The sequence below is a fragment of the Babylonia areolata genome, chromosome 1, assembly GCF_041734735.1.
Source record: "Babylonia areolata isolate BAREFJ2019XMU chromosome 1, ASM4173473v1, whole genome shotgun sequence".
Lineage (NCBI taxonomy): Eukaryota > Metazoa > Mollusca > Gastropoda > Neogastropoda > Buccinidae > Babylonia > Babylonia areolata.
Window position 1 is genome coordinate 31,497,582 of NC_134876.1, and position 25,901 is coordinate 31,523,482.

The 25,901-nt window shown below is 37.4% G+C and overlaps 1 protein-coding gene across 2 annotated transcripts; it reads left to right on the forward strand.

Annotated features, from left to right (window-relative positions):
* The first annotated feature begins 252 nt into the window (after positions 1-252).
* On the forward strand, positions 253-25,877 carry LOC143281756 (dual specificity mitogen-activated protein kinase kinase 6-like). Of its 2 annotated transcripts, none has more exons than XM_076587045.1 (9): positions 253-505; positions 14,987-15,041; positions 16,425-16,590; positions 17,541-17,660; positions 18,408-18,524; positions 19,342-19,521; positions 19,988-20,065; positions 21,164-21,303; positions 22,164-25,877. In XM_076587045.1, the coding sequence occupies exons 1-9, from the start codon at positions 487-489 to the stop codon at positions 22,312-22,314; spliced, it is 1,026 nt and encodes a 341-aa protein (XP_076443160.1). In that variant the 5' UTR covers positions 253-486; the 3' UTR covers positions 22,315-25,877. The 2 variants fall into 2 exon arrangements, with proteins under 2 accessions (XP_076443160.1, XP_076443153.1); XM_076587038.1 differs by lacking the exon at positions 253-505 and adding an exon at positions 2,766-3,070.
* Positions 25,878-25,901: the final 24 nt, after the last annotated feature.

Here is a 25,901-nt window from a genome sequence, read left to right on the forward strand (position 1 = left end):
GGAAACTGGATTCGGATTCATAATCTCCAATCCATTTGAAATGAAAAGAATGCCTGAAAGAGATAGAGAACGTTTGATTGAATGATATTACAATATGCATTTAGTTTTGACAGATTAAGGTTATCTCCCAACATCAGACTTGTATCAAAATCATGCACCATTGCGTGGTAGCTATTTCTTTCCATTCCGAACAAACGCGCCCGTACAGCAGAGCATTGACGTCAATGGGCTTCCCTCCTGTGATACGTTTTCACAGGTCAGCAACTACTTCCCGTTGAGGGAAGTTGGATGTGAAGTGTTCTCTGATTTTGAGATTTGATATTGCATTTGTGCATCGTTAATTCGACCGACCGTCGACTGCAAGATAGCAGGAGGGGAATCGTCTGCCTGCATCCAAAGTTTCCAGTTGATCGGAGCTTTGGTGTGTTCACAGGATAGCTGGACGTGGGTGCAGCCAGTGGCAGGTGTCCATTGCGCCATTGAAGAATGCCAATGGCTCGACCCAGTAGGTCAAAATTTTTCTCCTTGCATGTTCGCTCCATGCAGTAGCTCTTGCGAATGAGTGCATTATGCTTCATTGTAAATGCTCATGAATGTGTTCCTTGCTTTCCATAGTGCACTCTCATCTGTGAATAATATTTGCACATGAATCTGTCGCTCTGAGTCCATGCAGTTACACAGTAACGAGGACATTGCAAGAGTTACGCGCTCCTTGATCGAAAAAAGAAAAGGAAAAAAAAGTTCGACAGAAGTGGGTCCTGACGTTTTCGCACAAAAAGTTTTGCTGAACGAGTGCAATGACCGAGCATTATCGAGAGCTTTTCTTGTCGCTTGCAACCCACCCCCACACACCCGTCATATTGTTTTTCGCGTCCGCCACCCCCACCCCCCTGCCCCGTTTTTTTTCGCTTAAGATTTCCAAACATTGTTAAATGCGGATTGTCAAAGCGTTTTATGAATATAAAAAAATATATTTGTAATGTAATATATACATGTGTGTGTGTGTGAAAAGTAATCATAATGTCATTAGCGAAATTTAATTCAATTTTTAGTTATTGAATATGATTCAAATACAGAGCTGGAACTGGAAGCCTCAGAAATTAAAAACATAATTTCATCAAATCATGTAAACATGTTTGTGTGGCATGTCACAGTTATTAACAGTGGCAGGTTATAATTTATATGAATAGCAATTCTTAAAAGAAATATAAAAAAAAAATTTTTTAAAGTAGCAGCAAATGCGCCTGGTTGTCTTTAATTACCCTGTACCCATGACATCAGTACCATGCAAATGCAAGACAACATTTTTATTACCTCTGAGATGAAGTGTTACGTATATGTCAATTATTATACCTCTGTTTTTCTACATTTGTACACACACACACACACACACACACACACACAGAGAGAGAGAGTTGTGACATACAGCTAGTTATATCTGACAGAAAGAGAATTAGCTATGCCCTATTATTTATATATATATATATATATATTGAATTACTGCCATTTTCAAATGCATGATTCTGTGCGTACTTTATATTCTGATTGTTGCCAAATGCATGCATTATGACCTTCTCAAAGAAATTGTGCTTTGTTCATGGTCAAATGAAATGTGTGAATTAGGCAGTTGCATGCTAAGTTCAAATTTAATCAGTACAGATAAATAGCAGTGTATACTATTTTCTTTTCTTCTTAAATATTTAGAAAAATAAACATTGAGAAATAGGAAAACAGTATAGATGACATACTTTGGTGCATATCCCTAATGTTCAAGTTTTAAAAAAAGTAGTGTAAAAGAGAGAATTGTCATACAGAATTTCCAGTTCTTTCACGGCGTGTGTGTGTGTGTGTGCTTGAGTCAGACTTTCGTTATGAAACTAAATTGAACACATTACATATCTTACAGAGGAGAAAAAAAAGTACCTGAAGTGTTGTAAATTTAGATTACCAGATTCATGTATTGCCCAGTGCACTTCTTATCACTGATGGCATGAATAATGTATTAGATTTACAAGAAGTGATGTCATGATTAAAAGAATTGTGATTATTTTTGTCAACACACAGAAAGAACATTTATGAATAAAGTCATTAAGTCGTGTGTTGTAAAAGACTGCACTTAAAAAGGTGGTGTTGCCGTGGGCAAAAAGAGGGGATAGGGCAGATCCTTGGCGATAATTAACAGAACACAGTGTCTGCACCAGTAAACGATTTGATTTGTGCGCTGCACAGCCATCAAAACTCAGTCACGTTATATCTTTAACACGTTAATCTGGCTGGAAAGCAGTCATTCGACGACAGTGACTGGCGCGGCATGTCACGGTGCTGCGCATGCCTTCGTCGCGTGCCATAGCTGGAGGCGGCTGTGGAGGTCAATAATTTACTGTGCAAGGGAAACCCCTTTCGCGCACGTCAGCCGAGTGTGCGTGTGCAGTGCTGACTCCTCCCATTTTCGTCTGCAGACTGAATTTATCTGTGCTATTCATCGAGGTCGTTTTAGGATCGGAGGAGAAAAGACTTTCAAAGTGGATAGTGCACACTGAATAATTCCTTTTGTCAGGAAAAATGCGTTTATAGAATATTACTTTTTGGGTCAGTGGGTGCTGAAAGCTTGTACTATGTGGGAACGTTGCTGCGAGCTCGGGATTCCCCCTTGGAGTGGTTAGTCATGACGACCAATGAAACGCAATGTGACTGCTGAGTCACTGCTGGGCATGAATGGGTGAGCGCCATGCTGCTTCCAACCAGCCAATCAGCGGCACCTAGCGGATAAGGATATGAAACGTTTGGTCTGTGTTGTGGAGACTTTTGAGTAAACAGCATGAGATTTCTAAGAACTTTTTTTGTGGGGAGGATGCATGTTTGATATCCCGTAGAAAGAATTCTGAGAGGTTTGTTTTGAAGTACAACATCGACGGCATTTCTGGCACCTGTTGAGCGCGGGTGACCGATTTGGAGTTGATAGCGGTCAAGACTTGGACTGTTACCTTTTGACTCGTCTCGATGCAAGAGATCACGAATGACCCACTTTCAAAAAAGCAGGGACGGAAACACAATATGAAGCGTCAGCGTGGTGAGTACGAGGGAGCTCATATATAGTCGTAATCTGAGTTTCTCATGTAGAAGTTAGCAGCCGATCGAAATTATCGTGGCAGGTTGCATACAGTAGTGTACCCCGTTAACGTCCAGTGAAAGTTGTTCCAGGCGAAGGCAACAAGTTGTCAGTCGCGTGCTTGTCAACTGCGATCACATTTTTTTCTTTTACCTCTTGTGGATTTGACCCCTCGTCAACTCTTGGCGTGTCGTCAGAGTCACGTTCATATTGTTCATAGATATCGATTGGAATGTGGGGCGTGTGCGATCGTCAAAAAATATCGGTGACACACTCCATAATAAATCGTAATATGTTTGTGCCCACTCAGTATTGTCACGGCAGGGTGGATGACTTCATCAAAAGCCAGAAGTTCATGTCAAGCATTTGTCTTACCTGTGATACCAATCAATGAAATTGTAATATATATTGATACAGATAAAATGATCACATATGTATGAAAACAGCGTGTGATGTTTTGTCAGGTGCTGTAGTATAAATCTTTAAATATTTTTTTTTAACCAGATATAGACCACTGTCCAAATGTTTTGCAGGATACGCGTATGCTAGATGTGGTAAGATTATTATTTGATAAAATTGAGACACAGTTTAAATAAAGTAAAGAAGTTGCATGGCTGCATATCTTTACAAACACTTCATTGACATTATCCCAAAGCACAGACATTCCCAGAGCACAAAAGAGCATATATTTAAAAACTAGCACATGTTTAAAAACTAACACATAAACAGGTGTGCTTGAAATTACTGTAATTCATTTCTGTGTTGTTTTTAATTTATTCTTTGTATTACGTATTAGAAGTCATGGACAGTCTGTGCACTCATCTCCCTCATTTCCCCTGATTTTCTTTCGTGTCTGTTATGCATGTTTATAAATAACCTTTTGCCCTTCCGACTTACTATTACAATAATACTATATTTGCATTTGAACTTTTGACACATATTCAATCTCTGTCTCCCTCTTTCTCTCTTTCTCACTTCATCATTTGCAGTGAGCTTATGTGGGCATTCATGCTTCATGCTCAAATTTGCTTGTTACTTTGAAGAGGTCTTTTTTTTTTTTTTTCAAGTAAGTGTCAGGATTACTTGGGTATTAATTTTTCTCCATTTTAGGGGAAAGGGCGGGGGGAGGTGAGGGGGGGCTCGTGGTTGAGATCAAGTTCAAAGAATGGTAGATTATTTTACCCCAGAATGTTATGCTGTAATCATATCTGTATAACTTTCTTCACATACACCAAATCAGTGTTGTGCTTCTGCAAGATGCAGGGCCCTTTTTTTTTTCTTTTTTCTTTTTTTTTTTCTTTTTTTTTATAGTATCACTGAAACCCATGTTACAGCAAAGTTTAAAAGTTTAAGGAAAAGCACACTTGATTGTTGGGCCATGTGCAAGTATATATATATATATAAACTAATACAGTAACACAGGTGGTTGTTTTTTTCTCTTGCAGCAACTGACATGATTTTTCGTTGATTATTCACAAGCAGTTTATGAATCACAAGATTTTTAGTTGTCTCATTCGTCATTTATCAGATGGATTCCCCCGTCTCCTCGACAAAGGTGGCAGTACATCACAGGTCCTCCAGTCCTCTGTAGAGCTTCCGGGCCGATGGGATTGGGTCGGGCCAGGTTTTCTCTCGGAGCGCTTGGTGGAGCGGGCAGGACTGCAGCAGATGTTCTATTGTCTGGCTGCCTGTTCTGCAGGGGCACTGCTCTGTGTCGCTAATACTGAGTTTCGTGTATAGGTGGTGTTTCAGGCGGTTGTGGCCTGTCGTGTATAGGTGGTGTTTCAGGCGGTTGTGGCCTGTCCTGAGCCTGAAAATGGCTACCTGCTCTCGACAAGTTAGCAGGTAGTACGGGTCTGCTCCGTTATGGCATGGATGCTGCTGCTTCCACTTGTTCTGCAGCTTGGCCTTAATGATGGTCCTGGATTCAGAGTAGTTGGTAGACCTGTCCATCTGCTCTTTCGTAGTGCCTTCATTTGCCAGGGAGTCCGCAGTCTCGTTGCCAAGCACGTTGCAGTGGGAGGGAATCCACTGCATGGTGACTGCGTGACTTGTGCACAGGAAGGCGAGAGAGGAGGACAGATCATTGAGTTCTGGATCTCAGTTGGACCAAAGGGCTTACAAAATGGACAGGCGTTGGTCAGGAAGACAACGTTGTGGCTGGCATAGGGGCTGACCTCGATGTGGGCTGCTGCTGTTTTCAAGGCTTCTGCTTCGGCTCTGTAATTGGTGGAGTATAAGGCTGGTAGCGAGGCAGATCTTTTCTTCTCTGCCTCCTGGATACTGAAACATAGACTCGCCCCCCCCCCCCCGTTCAAATGGCATCTTTCGCAGAGCCATCCGTGTAGACATGAGTCCAGACCTTTTTGGGGAACTGGGTGTGGAGGTGTTCAAGGGTGAGGGACTTTCTTTCAGGGCCACTTTTTTAGTTTACTGATTTGCATTCTTAAAACCCAGTTGTTTTTTTATGTAAAACCCTCTTCCATTTCTAGCAGTTACTAACTTTACTAATGATGTTGAATTGGTACACAGGTTGATTTGATGCATTAATGGTTAATTTACTGAAGGCTATCTTTTATTATGCTGTTTCAGTATTTGTAATGTATAATGTATTAACTGATATTCATTAAAATCTGTTAGGTTTGATGCACTGGAAATGAATAACTTCAGTCAATTTCTTGTAAACATATTGTCTTGTGACACAAGTTGTGCTGTTGAATTGTTATTTCATTTGTGCCTGCATCTGCTTTTCATGGTGCTCTGCCATTTATTGCCACTTTGTTGTTATTTCCAGACATGCCAGAAGCAAGTCATTTCTTTAATTAATTTTTGTGATACTTGCAGGCTGTGTTAGAAGTTAAGCTGTGGTCAGCATAGGGGTAGAAATTATCACATCTATTCTCAAAACAGATCAATTGGCTTGGCATTCACAAGTCTGTCAAAGTCCATTCAGACTGAACGTTAATTCATTGAATGTAGTCAGGGGGTAAATCCTCTGTCTGAAACTGAAAAGTGTTACTGTAGCTGGAATAGTACTTATGTGTTGTCTGTACAAGTACTGCATAATGCCCTCAGCCCTTGTAGAAGATGAGCATGTTTCAAACACGAGAAAGCTGTAAAATCTTTCTCTGTCTCTGTATCTGAAGTGAACAAAAAGTTGGTGAATTTTGTACTCCATAAAGATATAAATTGTTTTTCAAAAAGAATCAGATAATTGCAGAACTTTTTTCTTTTCTTTTTTTTTTTTTTCTCTTTTTTTTTCTTTTCTTTTTTTAAGTTCACTTGAGTTGAGGACTTGACCTTACTTTCTTTGTCCACATATCTCTTTTCTTCTCCCATGGGTGCTTGCTTGTGAATTTTGCATCAGATATGTGAATTACTGAATGGCAGTGCGTCTGACCTTTCAAAATTGTCAGCACAATTAGATACATGAATAATGACATGATGGCAGATGTGGTGCACATTTGATAGTAATGGTATGCTCGTTTCTCCTTTTTTTTTTTTTTTTTTTTTTTGAGTAGTAGTATTCTGTATATCTCTGACTCGCTCTCTGGCTTGTTCTCACACTCATCCACAGTAATCTCACAGACATAATGCATCCATAGACATGTGCAGATAAGCATACAACATTTCAAGGCATACTTACATACCAGTAAACAATTAAAGTCTTCCCGATTGTGAGTCATTGTGATACATTCATTATGCTGTGAACTTTCAAGTATTTTCTGAGTGTGTTATTGCTACATTTTTCCTCTTTTTCTTCTTCTTTTGTTTAAGAATGAATTTTTTTTTTTTTTTTTTTTTTTTAATTTAATCATTTATAGCTAATTCACTCATCCTTTTTTTTTTTTCTTTTTTTTTTTGTCACTTGCACAGAAGATTATATTTCCCTATATAGAAACACACATCACGAAGGTTGGGTTGTTTTTTGGGTTGTTGTTTTTTAGGACAAAGAACGGAAGAAGAAAAACAAACAAAAAACATAAAACAAAACCAAAAAAACACAAAAAACAACAATAGCATATCATTCAAGTAATACAGTTCACAAGTTTCATTAAACTGAGGTGCACTTTGTTTTAAGTCAAAATGACAGAAAGAAAATTATATCATCATGTGTATGGACGCTGAAAAGAAATACACACACACACACACACACACACACACACACACACACACACACACACATATATATACACACACATATTTCATACTTAGATTTGAAATAATTCATAAAACTGCACCCATTTGGGAGCACTTGGTTTAATATAACTTACACTTGAACAGAAAAAAAAATTGCAAGGAGTAGAATATAGTCAAGCATTCTGTTGGATTTATCATGCTTGTCATAGCCAAATCAAATCAAACACCTGCTGAATGATAATTCTGAATTACCACCAAAGCAATCATTTGAAGATGTCTGGATGTTTTCCCCAATGCGTTAAGCATGGATGCAGTCCCAGAACATATTTTATATACAGTCCTGTGTTTTTTTGCAGAATGTACACCTGGAGTCATTTTTCACACCCATATTTAAAACCATAACATTTGTAGATAAGATTCTGTGTACTAAGCTGATTATTTTTTAAGTATATGGTGGGTTCTCAAGGCATGACTAGTGTGGGTCTATGCATAGGTCAAGCTTCTGCCCATTTTCTTTCTCTCTCTCTCTCTCTCTCTCTCTCTCTATATATATATATATATATATATATATATTACAGCAGATGTGGTCTTGCTGATAGCAAATTAAATCTGGATCAATCCACATTCTTAAAATTGCCTCACTGCCACTATCTCTGCATCCCCCTTATACATCTCCATCTTTTTTATTTGTTTCTTTGAAATTACCTGGAAAATCTAGTTAAAGAGCAGTTCTTTATTATGTTCTTTTATATATGATACAGGATAAATTCAGAAGCAAGCATCATTAACAGCAGGTGTGTGAAAATCAAGAAATTTGATCCTGTGTTTCTTGGTTTGGTAAAACTTTATACGTAAAATGATCAAATAAGCTTCTTCTTTTTTTCTTTGGAAACGTCAAGTTTTTGATAGTGCTGCAGAGTTCTGTGTGGGGTTTCTTCAATGCTGTGGTTTTAATTTGAGAGGAAAGTAAGTGTTGAGTTAAGCTATCAGTGTATCAGTCGTGTCATGCACTGATGCAGTCCAACAGCTCATCAAGATCAGGCTGATCAGATCAGTTCTCATTATTGTCCATAATGTTAGATGAGTGAGCAATCATTCAATATTTCAGTGAATAGTGGTGAAAAGAGGTTGATTTTGTAATCCTTCATGCCCTGTTGCTTGTGGCTTCAGTTTCCTTAAGTGAACTTGAGTCATGTCTTATAATTAGCTGTTGGTTATTGGATGTTCAGGGAATGCCATTGGAGATATAATATTTAAACAAAGAATGTAGTCATGTGTAAAGTTGTCTCTACTCATGTATCAAATAAAAATGGTATGTATATGATGGTCAGGTTGTAACAGTATGCTCAGGCAAGATACTCACTTACCTCACTCGACAGCTATGCATTAGGGACAGTCCTTAGATGGTCAGGGATATAGAAAAGTAATAAATGGTGTTCATCTGGTCCCATAACTGAGCAGTTTGTTTTGACAGCAATGGGAAATAGGCTCAGTAAATTTGTCCTGCATGTTGAATCCAAACATGCTATATAGTATATTGTAGTTTGCACTTTTCATTTCCAAGCTGGATTAGCAGCAATTCAAGTTCTGTGGTTTTTGGTGACACATACTGACATAGTGCCTGAATTCATATTCTGGCTATGGAATACTCTACAGTAGATTGTTTGATTACTATTTTTTATGCAACAAGACAGGGTGTGATGTTTTATTCATAAGGAAGTTGGGATTAGCAGTGTGGGAAAACAGTCGTAAAAGAAGAGGTATAAGGAAAACTCAGTTTTCCATCTCCACCTAAATGCCTTGCCCATTCCTCTCCTTGCTCTTTGTTAGCCACACACACAAAAAAAATTCTTTAAAACTTTATTTATATTGTAAAAACTAAACTTTGGTGAGCACTGCATCAGACTATGTCCAATGCACATGCTCTGAGAAATCTTGTGATTAAAAAAACATGTGAATCTATTTTGTGTACACCGCTTGAAAAATGCAGGATAATTATGATAATGCCAAAAATATTTTCAGCTATTACCAGTATGTAAAATATGTCCTCTGTTAGTCAGCAAATGTTTTGAGGAAACCCTGTGCTTAATATACATTGTGATCATTGCTTGCTAAGTGCAGCATAATAGTGTAATATGTGTGTGTGTGAGTGTGTGTTTAAATAAATAACTTGTAAATATGTTACGTTTGGTACTTCATGTAACTGTGCTTTTTTTTTATACATATATTTGGGAACCCCTGTGATTAACTACCATTGTATACATTGTTTGCAAATAGCACCATATCTGACCAGAATTTTGACTTTTTTATCCCTTGGGGAGACAGGGGTTTGGGTTAGTGGGCTGGGTGTAAGGAGTGGGAGGGTGGGGGGTTAACTTTCCATGTTGTAATGTTATTATAATGTGAAAGTGGAGACAGCCAAAAGATTTCAAAATATGTTGTCGGCTCATCCTGGATCTGGAGGTATATTTTGCAAGAAACTGAAGGAGGGACCCCCACCCCTGACACATATCCAGAAACGCAGTGACACACACATACAGGGCCTTGAAGACAGGTACAAACAAAGGACTAGGAGTGGTTTGGGAAAAGAAAAGTGTGTGGGTGTGAGGGGTATCATTGTATGTTGCAAGAATGGAGCAAAGTAAACTGTTTAGCTGGGTTGTGAGCAGAAAATTGTGTCAGGGATAGAAGGGTGAGCAGTTTCATTCTAGGTTATTTTTTGTTTTTAAAATCACTGTAGAACAAGGGTTGTACCAAAAGAGGTATACATTCATTCATGCTTGCTGAGGCATGTTTGTGAATGCCCATTTGATCTAACACACAGATAACTTCACAAGTGTGTCAGGTATGTCTTCTCACACACACACGTGCACAGTATACACAGATTACTATGAACATGCCCTCTCTCTCTCTCTCTCTCTCTCTCTCTCTCTCTCTCTCTCTCTCTCTCTCTCTCCACTTTCCTGAGATGTTTTTTTTCCCATTGGCCATCGTTGATGCTGAACCTGAAACTAGTGAAAGCATGATTATATGCTTGTGCACACACACACACACACACACACACAAACACACACACATGCACATGCGTGCATGCAAATACACACATGCACAAGACGGTTCGTCTTTTCACTGTTAGCCGCGCGAAATTTGGCCAAGCAGAGCAAACCGATAGGCCTAGTTTGCATCAGTTTGACATGGTAAGTATATGTATCACCAAACATGGAGTATAATACAAACTCCTCCTTTCTGATTAATTAAGGGAATAAAAGAAGAGAAAATTGGTTTGTAAGTTTTAGGCAGATTTGTCAGTTTGTTTATTGCAGTGTATTTTAAACAAAGTGTTCAAAGTAAGTTAGCCTGTTCACAACTTGTGCAAACAAAACAGTTTTTTCAAGCAATTCTAAAAGTACAAGCCATTCTTCTTGCTAGATGTGTCTTGCCCTTGACAATAGCTCTAGACACCAGGGCTTACTCCTGACATTGTACTCTAGAACAGTGATAGTGATACCACATTGCACCCAATTCATCTCAGCTCTGTGACACACTGTCTTGCAGGTCAGTGAGAATGAAAGTCATCAGAAAATCTCTCTTTGTCCCACCCTCTCTTTCCCTCTCTCACCCTCTCTCTCTCTCTCTCTCTCTCTCTCTCTCTCTCTATTTCCCTTGTTCTTTCCATGTTAGTAAGGTACTATGTGTTTGATTTTTTTTTTTTTTTAAATGTATGTGCACACATTCATTGTTCAGGTGCATTGAAATTTGAATTTTTTTTATTATCAGTGAATGTCGTTCCAAGAAAATGAAAGGTGGTTTAGCGAAACAAACTACTGCTTCCTTGTTCATGAACATAAAGACCTGAGTGAGCCTTTGCAGACAGTAGCATTTGAAGTCAACAAACGTGTCTTGACATGAAGCTTGCAAAAGAACAGATAGTGTAAGACATTCAGCCTCTGCTGTGTGTAAATCTTATTTTTGTCTTTTCTTTCTTTCTTTCTTTCTTCTTTCTTTTTATTTCTCCCCATACAATGGACACATGGGTTGAACGGCACACTCTCTGATTCTGTTGTGATGCACATAGTTGGAAGCCCAAATGATCTGGAGAGCACAGGTAGACATGTAAATTATGTATTTTTGTTACAAATACAAGCTAAGTGTGATGTTTTTTATGTGATTAATAAATAAATAAATGAGGGGATCACAGATAAGTCTCCATGTGGTATCTTGAAAGTTTGAAAAATGCACACCCACTCATGCAATGACATGATAAATAATAATTGGCTATAATTTAAAAATGAGGAAGAGAAAACATAATCGTCTTTTGACTTTTTCAAAGAGAGTAATGTTGAAGACTCTCAGTCCTCTTCCATATGAATTTGTACAATATTTTTCTGAATTTTTTATTGTCAGTTTGCTGGGGTTGTGACAGATTGCGCTTGATGGAGACTAAAAGAAATACAGTTTTGATATAGAGCATCCCATACCATTACACAAAAACTGAACAAAAATTGTGCAGTTATTCTCCAGTATGCATCAACAAGTCCAGTTTTATTACTGAGCTCTTGTCATCACTGCACATTAACAGATTCATAGGGGTTAATTCATTGCGTTGTTGTTCAAATTAAATAATGTTGCATTTAATTGTTTATAAATTAGTGAGCGGCCACACATTTTGATGGTCCCTAAAAAAAAAAAATAATAATAATAATAATAATAATAAAAAAATGTAGGCCATAGTTTTTCTTGTTTTGGTCATAACCATGTAAACTTTCTCCATTAATATGTATTGAGTATGAATTTCCACTGTGTTTATATTCAAAGTCAAAAACTGTCTTGACTTCTGAATATGTTGCCTCCTTTTTGGAAAGTCTGCATGTTTCTGTTGTTTGATTCTCAGTCGTGATGTTAATTGTTACGTGTGTTGGGGCACAGGCATCCTTTTGGAGACATTGTCTTTCCCCATGTTGTCTTAGATATCTCTGTTAATTGGCATGGACAGAATTTTCATAATCATAACCATTGTGTATCTTCATGCCAGTCAGTTGGCCTCTCTGCTGTATGCTTTCCTGTCTGAGAACTGGAGTGTGAAAGGAGAATGTGAGAAATAAGTTGTTGTTAAAATGGCAATGCAATCAACCACTGTACTCACATTTATTGTGAAACTTTTGTGGTAATAAAGAAGTTTTTACATTACAAGCCAAACAACCACTGACATGTTAAAAAATGTTTTTTTTAAATATTAAGAAAAAAAAATAAAGTAGAAACTTTGAATTTGCCAATCTGCCACCCATCCACCCAACCAGCCATAATATTTTTTTTAAATAATCTGTTACCAACACCTCAGCCAGCCATTAAACCACTACACATTTGGAAAAAGCAAACAGCAGCAGAAAACATACATGTATATCATTAGTGATTACATCAGCATGAACACATATCAACAGCATGTTGATCAACATGGCGTTTGGATAGGTCTGTTTGTTAGAAAGATCTATGGCAGTGATTCATTTTGGAGAGAAATTGGTCAACTAAGACCATGAAACTGAATCAGAATCAGCCGGTGAATGATTGTCTGAGAACACCTGTTGACATTGAACCACATGAGAGCAGCTTGTCGTATGGTGCACAAAGCTGACGTAGCAGTTTTGTCCTTGACTTCAGGTATGTCGTCTGAGGGAAAGTGGGGAGAAACAATATAGTGTTCTCACTTTGCATTGTTACTGCAAGGAACTTGGATTGAAAGCAGCTGAGGAAAGAGGGCATTGGGACTGTAGGTTTCTCATTATTCTGAGTAAGAACTTATGCATCACTGTCAGTTACTCAGTGTCAGCAAGTGAGCAACACACACATATCTTGCATGCTCACAGATGTGAGAAAAGGCATACACACTCTCAGGGGGGGTTGGGTCCGGAGCAGGGGGGGGGGGGGGGGGGGGGTTCTTTTTCTATTTTTTAATCCATTATCTCAAATACAAATTACAGCCTGCCAAGTTTCTGAAGTACTTATGTTTGATTGGGTGATTAGATCATAAAGCGGCGTAGGTAATTTAATATGTGTTGTTTTTTCATTGTGTCACAAGAACTAACAAAATGATTTCTTGATTCTTCACTTGCAAGACATTGATCAGGCCTTGTCAATCGTGTTTTGACATTTCAGCAACAGGCCCTACTCATATTATTTTGATGTGTTTTTTGGACACTTTTCCATTCAAAAAGTTGCCTTCATTGTTGTATTATCTTTTTTTTTTTCTTTTTTTTTTTTTTTTTTTTGTTTGTTTGTTTGTTGGTTGTTGTTTTTTGTTTTTTGTTTTTTTTATAATAAATAATATGAAAAATATATTATTTCTGTGTTTACTTTTGAAAATCTCTTCTTTTTTTTTTTCTTTTTTTTTCAGATTAATCTTGTTGAATGGTTTAATATGAACATAGGAGGTATCTTGTAATTGTAAATTTATGGAAGAATGTTTTGTTGCTTCTTTCTTGGTGAAATGACTGATTAAACAAACATATATGGAGCATGTATGTTTTCCTTCTCGGAAACAAAACCTGCCACCCACATCCACAAATGAAATTATTTTAACACCTGCTAATTGTGTTTGGGGGAGTTGTCTCAGTATAACATATTTGAAAGAATTACATATAATATGACTTATTATTTCATGAGAATGTGACATTTTATTTTAATGTTATAAATCATTAAATGATAATTCTGTGTATATGTGTGTCTGTGTTGAAATGATAACCCTGTTTTGTGTGTGTGAGTTTGTTCATGCTCTTTGAATCATTTGATTGTTTAGATTCTCACCCATTTGTTCTTTCATATTCCTTAAAGCTTTTTCTATGCACGATTTCTGACTTGCCTTTGTGATTCACATTCATTAATTTGTGTATGACGGATGTGAACCATGAATATTTCTGCTTGATTTAAATTTTAATAGTAGAGAACCAGTTTGTACTGCAGGGTCCATTGCACAATTCTCACCAACGAAATCAAGGACTGAAAGTAAAAAGTGTTTTGTTTGTTTGTTTTTTTGTTTTTTTGGGGTTTTTTTGTTGTTGTTTTTTAAGACAATAAAGAAAAGAAGTGAAAGCCGTTTCAAATTGATTTCTTTTTTTTTCTTTTTAAAGAAAACATAGAACTCCAGTAAAAGAGCAGAATTTTTTATTTTTCACTGAACTGCATTGGGATAGTACATACTGAACTGCTTGTATAGGTTCTTAACAGGGAAAGGTCTCAAGTGTAAATTTGGCAACAAGGAAAATATTTTAAAGTATTTACTAGAAAGGGCATCAGCTTGATCAGGCTTCTTACCAATGAGAACCTGCAACCTCCAGAGCATTCCAAGGAGGTCTGCCAGACAGCTTGTTCTTTTGCTATCACAGATTCTTTACACAGAGGATGAAAAAGGAGCAAGAGCATCTGTTTGGGAGTTTATTATTATTATTATTATTCTTTTTTAACGTTTCCCTTTCCATTCAAGTTCTTCACTTTCATTCCTTGATTTGAGCGGCTAGAAAAATTGCAAGATGGAGTTTTGATTGCTGGTGAGAATTATATTAATCAAGAAACGCTGCAGGGAATGGTTCTTTCTATTGATTTTGGCCAACACACAGATGGGTGTCCCTTTTGTCTCTGTCTCTCTCTCTCTCTCTCTCTCTCTCTCTCTCGTTTGCTTGTTTTTTTTGTGATCTGCTTGTTTGTTGTTGTTATGTTTTTATAAAGCATGAATGATTTTGCTTTCAGGAAAACATCTTCCAAAGTTAGACAAGTTCAAGACCCCGGAACCTGTCACCCCACAGTAAGTAGTTAGTTCATTTGATTAAGATGAAACATATTTGATTTCAAACCAGAATGTCACTGTTGATTCTTTATTGACTTGTTGTGTTCTTGTAATAATGCATTGCATACACTTCTTTGTGGTAAGTTGTGAAGTATGGTATTTTGGATCTCTCATAATCAGAGCCTTGTTAGCAGAATGTGGCTCTTTGTTGGTGACAAGACACCAAAGACCTACATTCAGAGGTGGTTAACTGAACAAATATTGTTGATGATATGATCAGGTGATCTTAATGTGTTCTCTGTTTATAAGATGTAAGTCAACACACACACACACATAGGTGTATTCATGCAGATTTAACCTTTCAGAATTAGATATTTGAGCAGTGCTAGCATTACCTCTTCACCATGAGATATTCAGCACAATGTGATGATGGCAAAGTCATTCATGTTGACCAAAATATTGAATTGTCCCAGTGTAATGACCTTGACCTTTTGTCAAGACTGCACAGGATTTGGAGATCTCAAAGAGTTGCATCCCCCTAAACTCTTAGTGCCTCTGACATGATTATATAAATCATAATCTATTACATGATTTTTTTTTCTAAAGAAATAGTCACAGATACGAAAATTTGTTTCATTGATCATATTTGTGACACCGGATCAATGTAAACACCAAATTATCTTTTCCAATAGAATTGATATTCAGCCTTGTTTGCTGTGGCTAGTTTCCAAGCCACTCACTCACTCACTTTCTGAGTTTCTCTCTCTCTCACACAGACACACACGCACACACATGCACACACACCACACACACACACATTATTGATGGAACACCGTGGTGATGGAACTCGACCAGTGTGCATCGTTAATTTGTCATTGAAAAAAATTGCAAAGTGAATTATTTTTCTGAACTTTACACCTTTGCAAGAAATTGCCTATGCTGTCATTGGAATCAGACAGTGAAATGATACATTTATTATTGTCCAGGTGATTTTGGTAGGGATCAGCTGTACAAGATGCAGATGTTCCTTTTCTTTCCTGTAACCTGTGTAAGTGTATTGATCTTGACACCACAGCAAAACGAACACAACACGTCTCAGTGGGCAGACGCAGGTGCGATGTGGAGAAATTGCAAATCAATTGTACAGACATGCTCCCAGTCCCTAGGGCTATATTTATAGAAAAAAGCAAAAACAGGTTCACACACACAAATTATATATGACAAAAAGGTGGTGTAGTTGTTACATGCTCTTCTTTTCCTCCACTATTGTCTTGTACGAATATATATATATATATATATACAGTTTCATACTTAATGTTATAAGATCCTCCTCTTTTTAGTCTTTGTGTTCAGATGGGCACCTATTGTCTGAAAATGCCCAAACCCCTGATGTGTTTTCAGACCCCCTGGCCATGGGATAAGCGACAAAACAACAATAACCATTGGCGACAAGACCTTTGATTGTGATGCCAGTGATCTCCAACAACGGCGGTATTTAGGCCGCGGTGCCTATGGGGTGGTGGAGGAGGTGGAACACCTGCCCAGCAATACCGTGTTAGCTGTGAAGGTGGGTCATGCAGAACTTTTCTTTGTCAGCTTGATATTTAATGAATTAATATATAGCTTAGTTTTGTTGAAATTCATGTATGATCACGTTTAAACTTCTAGCTATGATGACATCTGTCACATGCTTAGTATGTACATGTATCAGGACAGGGCTTTATATAAGATCATCTAGTTGTCCTGTTCATCTATAACTTTGTTGTATTGTGACATGTTCCAAATAAGATACTGTTTAAACCAGTGTATGTGTTTGGCGCATTTCCCTATAAAATATATATTTAAACACGAAAATGACAAGTTACGCATGTAACTTGTAAGGCTACACACACGTCAAACCAGACACTAGTAGTGATTTATGTATATACGCACACACAAAAACATCATGCACCTCCAAAAAATCAACGTATATATCAAACATCACAGTACCTAGACAGTGCAATCTCATATCACATCACTTAACACCAGTCTCACAAGACTTAAGAGCCCTCTGATTAGCATCCCAGGGATTAACAGAATGGATGTGTGTGTGTATATATTTGTGTTCATTTTTATCCACCATGGAAATGACCACATGGATGCAGGTTTATTTGACATGTTCTAAGATTGAAGACTTTAGGGAATAAGCTCCTGTAGAACAGCCAGAGTTGTCACAACGGCATAAATACAAATGTATGTTTAAAGTGTGAGGTAAATTGTGTGTGTGTGTGTTCATGAACAGCTTAAGGTGTTACCATTGCATGTATGTCTGACATAGGTTTGCATAGTAGTCTGTGTTTGCAGGGTCATGCGTTCCTCAGAGATAACTAGCAATGTTTAATGAAATAATGTAATACTGAACCATGTAATGTATTTTGTGTTTTTGTTTTTGTTTTCTTCTGGTAACTGGGATTTGTTAGTCACCAATCATGTGGCATCCATTCTAAGCTTAACTGAGAAATGGAATGTCGTTTTCAGAGGATCATGGCTACTGTCAACAATCTAGAACAGAAAAGGCTACTGATGGACCTGGACATCAACATGCGTAGTGGTTCTTGTCCATACACAGTGGAGTTTTACGGGGCGCTGTTCAGAGAGGTGAGTGTGTTCAGTGAATGCATGGTAGAGTTCTTTTGGGCTCTGTGATCTCTGTCAGTGCATTGTGTGGTCGTCAAGTTCTATGGGGCACAGTTTTTATTAAAAGTTGTCTCATGGAGTGGGGCTGGAGTTAACATGGGGCACTGTTTTGAGGGCAAATCATTTTTGCCCATAAACACAAAGTAGTTGAATGGGGCTCTTGTATGTTTTTATGTTTGCTTCACATGTATAATAATAGTATAATACATTTATCATTGATCTGGTGACTGAAAATTAAGTTTCAGTAGTGGGAGAGCTGAGTTGTTTTTCATCATGCTTGCAGGACATTGTATACAGACATCAGTTCTCTTCCTTTGTTGCCCCATCATCTGTGTCTCTGATTGCTGCCATACCACTGTCCACACAGCCACACCCAGTTTTCTCTCACATTGCTTGTGCCAATAGTGTTCAGGTACCTGTCAGCGTCAGGTTGCCTTCAGGCCACTGGTTCTTGGGTACCTGTCAATGTCTGATTGCCATGAGGCCACTAACCGAGGCAGACCCTGCACAAATACTTCTGAAGGGGTGTTAAACTAGGACCCTCCCCCAGTCAGTCCACTGATACTGAAAACTGTGCCATGGTGGTCAGCTTCATTATACAGAATTTCATTTTCAAGTTGAATGTTAGAGGGAGAAAAAGATTCCAATTTGTAGCAGTATAAAGATTGTGTTAATTGATTGAAAACCTTGCTTTGCTGTTTGATTCAGGGAGATGTAATGATCTGCATGGAGGTGATGGAGGCCTCTCTAGACCAGCTGAACAAGAAGCTGAAAGCCAATGGGGAAACCATTCCAGAAGGTGTTCTTGCGAATATTGCTCTCTCTGTAAGTCAATGTGGTTGCTGGACTGTATTACAGTTCTCATATGTATGTGTTTTTGGTTTTTGTGATCAGGTGTATTACCAATAGTTAGGTTTTTTTGTGTTCTTTGTTGTTGTTGTTTTCCATTGTTGCTGGTTGGTGTGTGTGCGTGCGTGCATGCGTATTTTTCAGGTTATTAGGGTACAGGTAATGTTTCTGTTAAAAACAAATTTAATTACACATACTTAACCGTGACCCAACTAGTGCAGACTCCGGCAAAAATTCACCTATTCATCAGTTGCTTCAGATTTCAGGGTGTACTAAATTCACAGCAAAAAGTGGAAGAATGTTGTTGTTTTTTTTAATACAATAAGAATCAAAGAGATAAGGTTAAAGTTGCTTCAGATTAAGATTTATAATTGTGTTCTTGTAACTAATTCTATGTTGATGGATATGGGAGTGCTCTCAAATAACTAGCATAACTCTTATCAAGATAAAAAAATTAAAAAAGACACAATTTTTCATTATGTATGGGAATGTAATTGTATACAAACTTTTGGACAGAGTTCATAAGTTATTCAGCAGAAAAATTTTTGGGTTCTCAATCATGCATAGCCTAAGCTTTTGTGATTAACCTGACTTATTGTTCTGAAGTAAGTTATCAATACTTTTAGCAGCTCTCATACCATTTACTCAGTAAAAACAACAACAAAAAAACCCACCAGTATTTTCTTTTGCATTAAAAATAGCAGTATTTTATTTTCCTTCAGTCAGACTTAGACATTTCTTTTCAGAAAAGATGTAATCATTCATTTTAAATTGTTGTTGTTTTTTCTCCCAGGTGGTGAAAGCCTTACATTACCTCCACACTGAGCTCAAAGTTATACACCGAGACGTGAAACCCTCCAACATCCTCATCAACCGCAAGGGCCAGGTGAAGATCTGCGACTTTGGCATCAGCGGCTATCTGGTCGACTCCATTGCTCGCACTAAGGAGGCAGGCTGTCGACCATACATGGCTGTAAGGATCTGTGGTGTTGTCAGTGGTTGTGGGGTAATTTTCAAATGTAACTTGAGAAAATATTGATGTTTCGGAGAGTAGTTTACATGGGATTTTTGTCGTGTTTTGTTCATAGTATAGAAACCTCCATTGTCCAAAATATTGTGTGCAGTAATGAGTGGCTGCAATATTCAGCTACACATTAATTTGCTCATGTGTTTCTGTGTGTGTCACTGTGTGAAAGTGGGAAATAAGAGAAAGATAGGGTGGTATGTATTTTATTTACATAAGTATGGGAAAAGGGGAATCTTACTAGTAAAAATAAATGAGTTTGTATGTTGATGAGAAAATGTATAAACAGAAGGGTGTGTGGATGACTTCAATAGAAAAATGCATGTGATGTGCACATACATTTTGTTAAAAGCATACATATGCACAGCTGAATCTTGTGCTCACTAACACATTTACATTTTATACTTGTGTGCAGCCTGAACGAATCAATCCAGAAGCTGGGAATCAGGGTTATGATATCAAGTCGGACGTGTGGAGCTTGGGTATAACAATGGTAAGATTTTGTTTGTGAACTGTCCCTGCTATGTTTCATTTCTGTTTTGTTTTTATCCTTTTCTCTTGAATTTATGGAGATGCCATGACAGAATGGGTTAGGGCTTGGACTTGTGATCAGGGTTCAGTGCCCTGTTTTGGCATGGTGCTGTGTCCGTGAGGAAGGGCACTCTCCTCCGATTTTCCTCATTTCACCCAGGTGTGATTGGGTACCGGACTTTGGTTGGGGAAGGTCTGGAAAAATATTGGGCCCCACCTTTCCATGCCGAGCCCTAGACACAATGGGTATGAATTCACTGCCCCAATATCTGTAAAAGGCTTAGGTCCTCTAACTTTTAATCTGTCAAATTTGTATATACATGTATTATTTTATGAAGCACAAAGGAGAGTGGTCAGTAAAACTTTTAATGACATATAGCATTAAATGAAAGCATTTTTTCTGCAAGATAATAATGTTCTGTGATTAGTTCTTGAGTCATTTAGGGTGGAATTGCTTATGTTTGCCCATGTTAATTTTTCTTTGTAGAGATCAGTTACTTTTTTTTTTTTTTAAACAGATTATTTCTTTGGCATGAAAGGTTTGCTTTTTTTAACTACAGAATGTGTTACTGATATGAGAAAAATTCTTAATTTGCCACCTTGCTGTCGCCAATTTTCTTAAGTTTACAGAGCAGTTCAGTGAATTTCAGCCAGAAGTTTACATTGAAACACACCAATCCCTGCCTTCTTTTGCATTCACACACACACACACACACACACACACACACACATACACACACACTCACTCACTCACTCATGCATGCACACCCATTGTTGCATGGAAAAATAGATTTAGATGTCAGCTGTCACAAGAATGGTTTTAATCAGTCCTGATGTGTAACTTTTTCCCCTTTTTTTCAAATATATTGTCAGATATGAAATAAAAGAGTGTTTGCATTAAGAGTGTATGGGGATTTTATGTTTGTCATCAGGTGCAATATCAGGAGTGATTGAATATGTGTTATTCTTTGAAATAACTGCATATTCTGTTTGTGTCTTACTTTTCCCAACCATACAATGTTAACAGTGTGTTATTACCAGAATTCTTTTGCTTGAACAGATTGAGCTGGCAACAAACGAATTCCCGTACAGCAAATGGCAGACCCCCTTTGAACAAATCAAACAGGTGGTGATGGAAGACCCTCCTCGATTGCCCGCAGGACGGTTTTCACCTGAGTTCGAGGACTTTGTTGTGCAGTGGTTAGTGTTAATATTGAATTCCTAGTGTTTTTACACTATTTCCAGCTTTGGATGAGTGTATCAGAGAATTTTCCAAGATTTTGGTCAGATTTCTGTATCTCACCATGTGTGATCATGTTTAGTTGCTCTGTAGGTATCTTGAACCTGTTGGAAACCCAGAAAACCTGTCAACATTATTATTTTAAATGAAGAAGGAAACAAAAAATACTTGAAAAGAAAGGCAGTTGCTTGCTTATCTTATATAGAAAATATTATAGAATAGAATATGTCTTTATTACCAAGTGTACCGGGGTCACAAGGAATATGGGGGGTGGGGGGGGGGGATAGTACATAAGAAGGTATGAACATAAATCGAAAATCATATGCAAACACAGATACAGTAAAAATTTGGATACATACAAGTACATTATTGATCAAAATGTGAATGTGTACGAGACTTGTCTGCCTTACATTGTTTGATAGTATTTTTAGGATATTCTAACTGAATGCAGGCTTACTTTTAGTACACACACACACCAAAAAAAAACAACCACCATCTACCTGGTTGATGAATCATAACCGATTTTATAAGGTTAGCACATGCCTGGGATGGGTTGCACAATGATCTTAACAGTGCTACATTTACTGAGTGGTTAGAATTTTCCTTTATCTACAGAATTGGGATAGGAAAATTCTCACCACTAAATTCTTACCACTAAGCAAATACAGTGCTGCTTAATTAAATTGCTTGTGCAACCAAGACAAGGTCAGTTGCCTCCCCTATCTATCTTTGGTCTGAAATGTTTTTATGCCCATGGTTTTGTGTGTTTGCAGTTTTCCTGTGATGTCAAACGAGTGATGAATGCTTTCTCTTGTTCCAGTCTGCTGAAGGACTTCAAAGTCCGCCCCAACTATGTTCAGTTGCTGGAACACGCCTTCATCAAGAAAGCTGAGTCAACAGACTTGGACATGGCTGGCTACATCACGTCCGTCATTGAGCGTCTTGGTCCTCTCAATGAAAGTCTCCAGTGAAAAAACAAAAGTCTGTTCTCATGTCACTTGTCATTACATCAGGTCAGCTTGTGACTAGCGTCATGTGATTGAAGACATATTTTCTGTTTCAATATTTCAGAAAATTGCAGTTGTAGGTAGTGAAATGCTGTGTGCATGAAACTGTGTGATGTAAACTTGTTCACTTGTTTCCCAAACAGTTGTCATACATGATTCTGTCAGATGGCTGATTTTTTTTTTTTTTTTTTTTTTTTTTAAAGGGTGCAAAGAGTTCCTCTGGTAGGGATTTTTGTATTACACACTTTTACATACATGCACTCACTCAGATCAGTTTATACGAATGTATTAATTAAATGGTTGTCACAGGTAAATATACCATTGATAAATCATGTTAAATTGCTTCTCTTGTAGATGAAATTGTACAGAATATAAATGGACAAAATTATATACTTAAAATTTTATGCTGGACACAAACGGTGAAGAATGTTTCAATGCAGATTTTGAATACTCGCTTTTTTTTATATATTTTATTTTATTGGTTTTTTTTTTTTTTTGGTTGTTTTTTTTAACTTATTTTATTGTGTGTTTTAATGGTTTATCATTTCATTTGTTAATTTCCAATTATCTAGGTCTTGACATTTTAAATATAGTGCATTTTTAAAGACACTTGAGGATGTATGGATGTTTTCCTTTCTTTCTTTTAAAATACAGTAAATGTGTTTCCTGCTTTTGTACAATGATAGGAAGAGGGTTGTCTGCTTGACTTCTTTTCTTTCTTTTTTTTCCCCTGTTGTTTTTTTCTGACCTGGTGCAGGGATTATTTTTCTGAACGGAAAATTGATTTTTAAAATTATTTTTTGTTTGTTTTTTTTTAAAAAGGTTTGATCTCAACTTTGGATGTCTGCAGTCCCAAGTATGAATAATTGTGTAAGTGGATGGGATAGGTAGGAAGTGCAGTTGAATGGAAGCCATGCAGACGTGCCACCAGAAGAGAGAAGCTGAAGTATTTGACTTGGCTGACATCAATCAATTAACATGGAACTGACATTCATAAAAAAACATGTAAATACTTTGTCACATGACCCTGATCATAGCACCAGCTGATATGACATGACATGGCATGGTATGCTGTTAACTTATAGCCGATACTTGAATAACGCATGACCGCTCATCATTCCACAACTGTTGGGTGACGTTTACTTAGCGTGTCACATTGTAGCAAATTTTATCTTTACCTCTTTCTCTTCTCTTTCACCCTTATTTACAGTGCTTTGTATATAGATAGCAACTTCCAGGGGATTTTTGTTTGCACGACATGTAGGTTGCATGTCGTGGACATTTCAACATTGTCCTGCTCTGTGTTCTGCCATGTTTGATTTGCCAAGTGTCTGTCAAGGCCAAATTTGTATCATTGGTATCTGTCGTAATTCATGTTGATGTAGTACATGAGGTGAATATTCTGTACACACTCATTAACTTATTCAAGTTTAGAAACACATGGACATGTTTACAGAATGACATGTTTGTGATATGTGATTTTTTTTTTTTTTTTTTTTTTTTCATGAAGCAGTATTGCGTAAGTGTGGTGTGCTTTCTTATTAAAGTTATCAGCTGTTGTTCTGTTCTCTGCATACATGGTACATTGTTTAACCTTCGCCATGCATCATGGGTAAAAACAAAACAAAAAAAAACTGAAGTCTGAAGCTCACAACTTTTGCTGTAATAGTTGCACTCTTGAGAAATTCCAGTACAACCTTATGTTCTTCATGGGCAGTTTATTGAGTAATTTGAGACCTTTAATTTTCAAAAACAAATTAAAAATGAAGACTGAAAAAAAATTTTCTTGCCATGCTTTGAGGGTCAGAAATGCCTGCTTTCTACCCTTCCGAAAGGGGTGTTTCCTCTGTGAAAAGCATGGATCTGTCAGCTCATGAAGCACAGGGAGGGACACTGACTGTATTGCCACTGCCTAAATGGGGTCTGTGGTGTTTTTTTTATCATAATATGCGCAGATGTGAAATGCAATGCATGGCAAGGGTTAAACGTTGTCACATATGGTGACAAGTAAATTAAATCTACTTTTGGTTGTATTCATGAAATCATAAGGAGAATGTAATGATGTACTATAACTCTTTTCATTCTAAATATCACATCTCCCAATTCTTCTTCCTCCACAAAAAGGGCAAGTAACCCAGAAGTAAAAATTCATCTTTGCTTTTCTGTTCCAAATAGTTGCAAAGAAAATGGATAATGTTACAGTGCTGTGAGGAGTTGGTAACATAAAGTATTGATTCTGTGTCTCCAACTTCACTGTTCTTAAAGTTTGACTCACAATGCTCCCTCCCCCTATTGAACTCTGAAAGCACACCAAAATGGCTTTTGGGCAATAAGCTTGTGAGAGGTTAGCTCCAACATGTGTCGAAAGGTGTAGAAAGATTTGAGTTTGTGCGTTCAGCTTTGATGAATGATGCCACAACATGTGCATGAGGGAGATTGAGAGAACTGTACGTGAGGTCACAACTTGAAAGAGAAGCATGGATGGTAAATTATCACCTTTTTTGTACATAATGTAAATATTTGTTAGACAAGAGTATCATCCATTATAATGTACCTCAGAGAATCTTACATGGAGTGCAGTGTTAGATGATGTGTTCTTTGTATGTGTTACTAAGTGTAAAGGTTTGGTTTTGTTTTTCTTAAGTTTGCCTGTTACATGTGTTACTGACATTGCTATGAAGTACAGGATCATGCTATTTTTGGGTTGCCTGTCCTTGCATGCCTGGGTTAGGAGGGTGTAAGTGACCAGTGTTCTGTGTAGTTCATGACAACTCCTCTGACTACAGCGGTGTTTGCAATACTTCTTGTGAACAAGTTTGTGAAATGGGCTTTATCTGTTCATTAATGTGGGTATTCTGTTAAATCATCAAAAAGTCACCTATTTGTCTTGCTAGAGGCTGCCTACTGTTAAATTGCTTTAACTTTTGACCATGTCTCTTTCTGAAAAAAAAAAAAAAAAACTTACAAAAAGCAACCGTGTCCTCAGTTGGCATATTCAGCAAGCCTCATCGTTTAGAAAAAGGAGTTTTCCATGGAAGTGATACATGGGTTATCAATTAGCCCAACTGTGTCTACCCTCTTCTCTTCCCTCATATTTGAATCACTCATTCAGACATGCACATTGCTCAACTCAACATGGTAGGGCAGTCACATTTGTCATCACACACATCTGGGAGTAGGACTAGAAGATGGGAGGGGGATATCTGCTACATTTTTAGCCTGTCTAAATTGTAGAATGTTTTCACCTATAAAATTATTCAAAATCATCTATGTATGTATATTTATATCTGTATTCTCTCTCTTGACGGAAAGAGGTTCATGTTTTGCCTTATCTTCCAAGGAATTAGTTGTTACCAGTACTGAGTCTATTACTACCATTTGTTTTTGTCTTCAGAATCTAATCTTGACCTATTGCAATGTTGACGTCTCAATGAAATAATGCTGAAAACTGTACATTTCAGATTGATTGAAGAATGTAAGATGCAATGTTGATCACTTGTATTTACATGCAATAAAGTGATTTTTAAAACAAATCTTTTGTTTATCCAGAG